Source organism: Mandrillus leucophaeus, unplaced genomic scaffold (assembly GCF_000951045.1).
Source record: "Mandrillus leucophaeus isolate KB7577 unplaced genomic scaffold, Mleu.le_1.0 Scaffold75, whole genome shotgun sequence".
Classification (NCBI taxonomy): Eukaryota; Metazoa; Chordata; class Mammalia; order Primates; family Cercopithecidae; genus Mandrillus; species Mandrillus leucophaeus.
This window is the reverse complement of record NW_012108141.1, coordinates 2,013,834-2,022,290: the sequence shown is the minus strand read 5'-3', so window position 1 is coordinate 2,022,290 and position 8,457 is coordinate 2,013,834. Positions and strand designations below refer to the sequence as shown.

General features: G+C 42.3%; 1 protein-coding gene across 3 annotated transcripts in view; it reads left to right on the top strand.

Moving 5' to 3' along the window:
* Positions 1–4,547: 4,547 nt before the first annotated feature.
* SDAD1 (SDA1 domain containing 1) overlaps positions 4,548–8,457 on the top strand; it is a 39,313-nt gene continuing 35,403 nt past the window's right edge. For all 3 annotated transcript variants that reach the window (XM_011966190.1, XM_011966189.1, XM_011966188.1), the window contains exon 1: positions 4,548–4,742. Coding sequence is in view for 2 of the 3 variants with exons in the window: in XM_011966189.1 (XP_011821579.1) it covers positions 4,653–4,742 (90 nt within the window). In the remaining variant the exon portion in view is untranslated. The remainder of the gene's footprint in view (positions 4,743–8,457) is intronic.

Below are 8,457 nucleotides of genomic sequence, written 5' to 3'. Positions count from 1 at the left end.
GAAGGAAGGAAGGAAGGAAGGAAGGAAGGAAGGAAGGAAAAAAAATACAAGAAAAAAATTAAATTAGCTTTAAGAAGGACTAGAATTCTCTATGAGATTTCTGTTGAGTTTGTGGGCATGTGAAATCATGTAACTTTCCTGTTAACAAGAAAAGCATGAGCTCCCTCTTGTGGTTAATCTAACAGTTTTTTTTAACAATAGGCCAAACATCGAAGTTCACACCTGTAATCCCAACATTTTGAGAGGCTGAGGCGGTATGATCACTTGAGCCCAGGAGTTTGAGACTAGCCTGGGCAACGTAGTGAGACCCACCCACCCAGTCCCTCATTTCTACAAAAAAATTTAAAAATTAACCAGGCAGGATGGTGCACACCTATAGTCCCGGCCACTTGGGAGGCTGAAGCAGGAGGATAGCTTGAACCCAGGAGGTTGAGGTTACAGTGACCCATGATTGTGCCACTGAACTCCAGCCTGAGTGACAGAGCAAGACCCTGTCTCAAATAATAATAATAATAAAACAATGTATTTTAATCAGAAAAGGATGAAGACATGACTGGCTTTTCTGAACACAGTCAATATCATTGGTTTCTAATGAGCGAGGTAATAATAAGATCTAGTATCTTAGCATATGATGAGGCACTCTTCTTGATTTGCAAACAGATGTTTTCTTGTACCCTACATGGCAGAGATCAGAGAGAAAGGAGGCAGGCCTTCTTGTGTCTCTTCTTATAAGGATGATAATCTCATCATGAGGACTCCAACTTAATGAACTAATTACCTCCTAACACCATCCCATTGGAGGTTAGGGTTTCAACATATGAACTTGGGGGTACACAATCATGCAGTTCATAACAGCCTTCTATGCCACTGAAGAACTTAACTTTTACTCTGAGTGAGAAGGGAAGCTGGAAGAATAACCTGTTCCATTTAAGGCTCTCTGACCACTACATGGAAATACAGTGTAAGCGGGTAAGGGAAAATGCAGAGAGACCAGTTAAAGGTCAGTTACCAAGTATGTTTCCAGGAGAAGGGAGAGAACAACTGTGTCCAATGTTGCAGGTTAAGAAAAATAATGAAAATTGATGTGATTGGTGACCTTGATTAAAAAAACAGTTTCAGTAGAATGGTAGAAGCAAAAGATTGATCGGCAGTTTCTTAAAAGTTACACATAAACCTATCATATTGATCCAGTCATTCTACTCCTAGACATTTACCAAGAGAAATGAACATGTATGTCCATATAGAGACTTGATGGCATGGCATGGTGGCTTGAGCCTGTAATCCCAACACTTTGGGAGGCTGAGGGGGGAGGATAATTTGAGGCCAGGAATTCAAGACCAGCCTGGACAACACAGTGAGACCCTGTCTCTAAAATGTATATATATATTTTTTCTAAATATGTATCTATATATGCATATATGTATGTATATACGTGTGTGTGTGTGTATATATATATATAAGACAGAGTCTTGCTCTGTCGCCAGGCTGGAGTAGCGCAGGGGCGCGATCTTGGCTCACTGCAACCTCCACCTCCCGGGTTCAAGTGACTCCCCTGCCTCAACTTCCTGAGTAGCTGGGACTACAGTTGCCCACCACCACGCCCAGCTAATATTTTGTATTTTTTAGTAGAGACGGGGTTTCACCATGTTGGCCAGGATGGTCTCCATCTCCTGACCTTGTGATCCGCCCACCTCAGCCTCCCAAAGTGCTGGGATTACAGGCCTGAGTCATTGGGCCCAGTCAAAAATATATTTTTTAAAATTAACTGGGCATGGTGGCACACCACTTGTATGTAGTCCCAGCTACTAGGGAGGCTGAGTTTAGGAGTTTAAGGCTGCAATGAGCTATGATGATGTCACTGCACTCCAACCTTGGTGACAGAGCAACACTCTATCTCTTAAAAAAAAGACTTGAAAATGAATGTTCACAGCCAAAATTGGAAACAACCCAAATATCCAGCAACAAGTGAATGGATAAACAAATTGTGATATGTCTATATGATGGAATATTACTCAGGAATAAAAGGAGTGAACTGTTGAGACATACAACACCATGGATACATTTCAAAATAATTATGCTAAGTGAAAAAAGCTTGACCTCAAATAATAGGTACTGTATGATTCCATTTGTACACAATTCCAGCAAACACAGACATATCTCTGGTGACAGAAAGCAGATGTGTGTTTGTCTGGGGATGGTGAGGCACAAGGAACCTTTGGGGATGATGGATATAGTCATTATCTTGATTGTGATGATGGTTTTATGGGCACATACGTATGTCAAAACTTATCTAACTGTTCACTGGGTAGTTTGTTGTGCATCAATTATATCTTAATAAAGCTGTAAAATAAAAAAACACATTATAATTTTAAAAATAAAGGATAGGATTTCACATGGAAGCAGACATGTGGCCTCAGATACCCAAATTAGTTAACATCTTAAAAATATATATTCAGTTAGCCATTCTTACTCGTAGTGTTCTCACTTATCAGAAACAAACCCTGCCTTCCGTGCTGCTGGAGGTAAAATGAACTGACCTGTATGCCCTTCTTAGAATAGCAATTAAAGCCTTTCATGTCAGGACTATACAACCTCTCCCATCTCATTTTTTTCAGCTCCTTTCCTGCCGCACCCTGCCCTTCCAATCTTTAGTCACACCAAACTTGTGGCTATTGTTTCAAAATACCAGACATTTTCAAGTACCTGTATATAGACTTTTTTCTTTTCTTTTTCTTTTTCTTTTTTTTTTAATTTTAATTTTTTTTTTTTGAGACAGGGTCTCACTGTATTGCCCAGGCTGGCGTGCAGTGCTTCACTGTAACCTCAACCTCCTGGGCTCAAGCAACCCTTTTGCTTTGGCCTCCTGAGTAGCTTGGATCACAAGTGTGTGCCACCACGCCTGGCTGATTTTTTAATTTTTTGGTAGAGGTGGGGTCTCACTATATTGCCCAGGCTGGTCTTGAACTACCTGGCTCAAGTGGTCCTCCCACCTTGGTTTCCCAAAGTTCTGGGATTACAGGCTTGAGCTACCACATTGAGCCAGATTTTGTTTTGACAATACTTTTTATGCCCTCACTAAAATAACCTAACCAAAAATATTTAATTTAAATCTATGCTTTTTAAAAAACTTTTATTGCTTACACTTATTTCTTCACAAGTAACTGATTTGATAATTAATAAATAAGTCATTCTCCAAATGCAACTGAATAACATGGTTTGTGGAGCATTCTTTATTTTGTGTGCAGGTGTGATTACAGAGTTCTTTTATCTGGGGCTCATTTTATCATGGTCACAGATGAGGTTGGCATTCTGTAAAATTGCTTTGGTTAAGCAGAACACTATCATCTGGCTATTTTGCCAGAGCAGCAACCAGCTACCAGCTGTTAGGCTATGTTTTTTCTCATGTAGTTACAATCAAGACTGCCTAGATTGAAATCTCATCTTCCTCACAGGCTATGAATTGCGGCAATCTCCCTGAGCTAGTTTCCTCTTCTGTAAAATGGAGATAACAATAGCACCTATTTTGAGGGCTGTTCTGAGGATTAAATAAGTTAATACAAGTGCTCAGAACAGTGCCTGGCACAGGGTGGGTAATTAGGTTTTTTTCTCTCTCTCTCTCTAATTGACAACACCCTACCTCATTCATTCAACCCTTATTGATTTTTCACACCTTGAGATTGTAGAAACGTATTCTCCTCTTCGAATTACCATAATCTGAATTAAAAACTCTGGCTGAGGAGTGCTTACAGAGCTTATAACGATGGTTGAACTTTAAAGGATTAATTGCATTTCTTAATGGTAAACATGATCACATTTCATCCAGCACTCTTTTCCCTAAGGGTCACGCTAAATTGAAACAACCAAAACCAAAATGAGAACATATCTAAAATCATACACATTAACTTATATGACCCTCCTTTCTCTTTTTTCTCCTAAGAGGGAATAGTGCTATCTAGCTTCCATAGTTCTTTTCAGTTTTGTTTTGTTTTTTATACGGAGTTTCGCTCTTGTTGCCCAGGCTGCAGTGCAATGGCGCAATCTCGGCTCACCGCAATCTCCGCCTCCCGTATTCAAGCGATTCTCCTGACTCAGCCTCCCTAGTAGCTGGGATTACAGGCATGCGCCACCACGCCCGGCTGATTTTGTAATTTTAGTAGAGACTGGGTTTCTCCATGTTGATCAGGCCGGTCTCGAACTCCCAACCTCAGGCCCGCCTTGGCCTTCCAAACTGCTGGGATTACAGTAGTGAGTTTCTAACTTTATACAGTGGGATTAAAAACAAACTATTAATCCTTATTTTTGTGCTTCATATGGGTGTCGGGATGATGACATATGCTAATACACGTGAAAAAATTCACATTTCAGATCCTTTCAGAAACGCTGGGAAATAGTAGTAGCATATGTCCAACGGTGAGGGGCGGGACACTGGGAGATAGCTCTCCAATATACCACAGAGCATTTTGGCAACGAGAATAATTTTGACATTCTGAGGCTTCCGTAGCATATTCGCTTTAGGAACCGCTACGGTGTCCCCTGCCTAGCGTCCCATGTGCTGTTTCCGGTCATACCCGGAAACACGAGTCCAAGCTGTAGCTGGCCGGCCGTCTGAATTTTCTTAAAAGTGCTTGCCGCGACGCTAGTCTGCAGCCAAAATGTCCAGCAGAAACAACAACAAGCTGCCCAGCAACCTGCCGCAGTTACAGAATCTGATCAAGCGAGACCCGCCGGCCTACATCGAGGAGGTGGGAGTGCGGCGCAGCAAACGCTAGAGGCCGGATGGTGGATGGTTGAGACGCCAGTGGGGGAAAGCATTAGAGTGGGGCTGGGATCCAGGCTCGCCGCCTATTCTGTTAGGTTCAGGGGTCCCTCCAGAGGAGAGAAGGGGTTGGGGAAGAGACATGCCTTACGGTTCGTTCCCCACCTCTTGAAAATCTGTTGCCCTTTGGATTTTCTACCTGCTCTGTAGACCCTGCTGCCGCTGAAACACCTTTAAAACCTCATTTTGTTTTAAGATATTTTTCTCCGACCGCACGGAGGTGGAGAGAGAGAGATGGGCCGCACCCAACCACCAACTTCCACTCGGGTGTCTCAACCTCTTTTCAGAAATCCCAAACTTGAATTAGTCGGTAACCCTTACTGAATCGTATGTTAGAATGCTTTCGATTGACGTCCGTTTCTGAGAGCCGGCTGTGTACCGTGGACTGTGCCAGGAAAGAGTGGGGGTTTGTCAAGCACAAGGGACAGACTCGGGAGCTTAGTATATGTAGTTAAGCCAGGATTCAAACTTACCGGAAACTGGCATGACTCGAATGTCAGAATTTGCTTCGGGAAAAGATTAGGTTGAAAAATTAGGCCCTCATTGTGATGGGCGTTGTACACTAACCTTATATAAGTTGTGAACATTAGGTGTGTTTGAACCCAGTACCGACAAAATGAAAGTGGTTTTGATGTATTAATCTGGCAGGTGCTTCCTTCGGACACCCATTTATCAGACAGGCATTAAACAGGTATCTCTGCTAGGTATTTGCTGCAATTACATGTTTGTGCTTCTACCAGGTTGTGATTTGTTGAATGGCTAACACAATTACTCATTTTTTCATTGCCCTTCTCACTTCCCTCCTCCCCCAAATTTTCACATATAGATATTTTATGAGTGCTTTTTAACACATGGCAATCTCAGTGGCCTAGGTCACTAGTAGAGAGAGCCTCTCCAAGGATCAAGATAGTGGAAATAAAGAGTAGGAAACAAGTACAAGAAGTTAAGTAACATAGGCAAGACTTTGAGATGCTTAAAGCATTGTATAGCCATTCGCAAGGAAAGTGATAAGTTGAGAGTCCATATAATTCCGTTAGATAACTCGTCCTCCTGACTCTGTTGTTAACCAGTTGTGTAACCGAAGCGGGTTAATCGCTGAGCCTACATGGGTATTTTAATATGTAAGAAGGGGATAATAACTGCTTCTTTAATTCACTTAAGTATATATCCAAAATCACATATATAATACCTGCTGTGTGTTGTTATTCTAGGTAGGCATTGGGGTACAGTAATGAATAAGACAGGTAAGAAAGCATTCTTCTCTTGGACTTACATTCAAGTGAGGGTAGACTTACTATGGTAGAGACTATGAAGAAAGTAAAACTGGATGGGTATAGGTTAGAACTGGAGGCTGCTGGTTTAGACCCCGTAAACAGGGAAGGTGGCTGTGCAGGGATGATATTGAGCCAGGCAGGTCAAGAGCATTCTAGGTACAGGGAATAGAAAGTGCAGAAGCTACTGGTGGAAAAAAAGCAGAGAGGAAACCAGTGTAGCTAAAGTGTAGTCAGCATAGAAGAGAGCAGTGGAAGATCATGTAGGAAATGCAGGCAGGGATCAGATTATCCAGAGCCTCCTAGGCCCCATTAACGAGTTTAGATTTCACTCTGAGTGCCTTGGGGAGTGATTGAAGAGTTTTAAGCAGGAGAGTGACATGATCGGACTTATATTTATATTTTTTAAAGAGTTTACTCTGGAAGTAATGTGGAATGGCTTGTAGAGGAGCAACACTGGAAGCAGGGTAACTAATATAATGGATCTCAGAATAACCAGGCAAGGGATTGTGGTGTCACTGGAATTATGGACAAAGATTGGTGCTGTTCTACATGGAGGTAGGGCTAATAGAGCCTTCTGGTGGAGTGGATGTGGGGGAAAAGGAAAAAAGATGGAATGAAGGATCACCCAAGTTTTTTATTTGTGTCTGGGTAGATGATAGTGCCATTTACTGAAGTTCATTCATTTGACAAATGCTGTTAATTACCTGCTATATGCAAGGCACAATGCTGGGCCCTGGGACTACATAATATTGAGCTGTATCGATAAAAATTATATGCTCATTAAATGACATTCAAGTAGGGGGTGATAAACAATAACAAATAATATAGTATGTTAAATAATGAAAAGTGCTGTGAAAAAAAGACAATAGGAAAGTACTGATGTATGTTGGGGGTGAGATGTTTATTGCAGTTTTAAATTGGATAGTTAGGGAAGGTCTTGAGATGGTAATCTTTGAGTGAACACCTGAAGGGCATGAGGGAGAGCTGTGCATATGTTTAGGAAGAATGATCTAGGCAGAAGGAACAGAAGATATAAAGACCCTGGGGCAGTTGTGCCTGGTAGGTTTCAGGAACATAAAGGCCAGTGTGGCTCCAAATGGGGAATGAGGAAAGGGGGTGAACTTGGGATTCTACCTCCCAATGAGATGGAAGCCTTTACGGGGTTTTGAGCAGAAGAATACATGAACCACCTTATATGAGAACAAGATCACTCTGACTTGAGGATAGACGGTATGTAGGAGGGCAAAGAGAGAAGCAGAGCCACCGCATAGTAAGCTATTGGAATTATCCACAGCAAGAGATGATGCTGGGTTGAGTGGTGCCAGGATGGTGGTAACAGGAGGTAGTAAGAAGGGTGATTAGATCCTGGATTGGATAGATAGAGAAAGCCCTGGGGATTCCCAACATTTAGAGGCCAGTGAGTTTCTACGTAACTGGAAAAAGGGACTGAGAAAGCAGCCAGTGAAGTTAGGAGGAAAACCAGGAGGTGTTCTGGAAGCCGAGTATGGATGTTCCCAAGGGAGGGAGAGCCCAAGCATGTCAGATGCTGATGAGTCAAATAAGATGAATACCGAAAGTTGACCACCATTAAATTTAGCAACATGGGACCGGGCACCATGGCTCACACCTGTAGTCTCAGCACTTTGGGAGTCCGAGGTGGGTGAATCACCTGAGGTCGGGAGTTCAAGACCGGCCTGACCAACATGGTGAAACCTCATCTCTACTAAAAATATAAAAATTAGCTGGGTATGGTGGCGGGCACCTGTGATCCCAGCTACTGCAGAGGCTGAGGCAGGAGAATTGCTTGAACCCGGGAGGCGGAGGTTGCAGTGAGCCGAGATCGTGCCACTGCACCCTAGCCTAGGCAACAAGAGTGAAACTCCATCTTGAAAAAACAAAACAAAAAATTAGTGACATGGATGTCATTGGCTACCCTGATATGAGCAGTTTGGGAAGAGGAATGGGTGCAAAAATCTGATTACAGAAGGTTTAAAAGCAATTGGAGTATGATTCTATGTATATGAATAGAATATGTCCAGAATAGGTGCATCTATACGGACAGAAAGTAGATTAGTGGTTGCCAGAGTTGAGGATAAGGGGTATAGGAAATAACTGCTAATGGATTTCTTTTGGTGGTGATGAAAAACTTACGATTGTACAACTTGGCGAATATACTGAAGAACTGAATTGTACACTTTCAAAGGGTAAATTTTATGGTATATGAATTATATCTCAATTTAAAGGATTTTTTTTTTTTTTTTTTTTTTTCCCCGAGACTGAGTCTGGCTCTGTCGTCCAGGCTGGAGTGCAGTGGCCGGATCTCAGCTCACTGCAAGCTCCGCCTCCCGGGTTTACGCCATTCTCCTG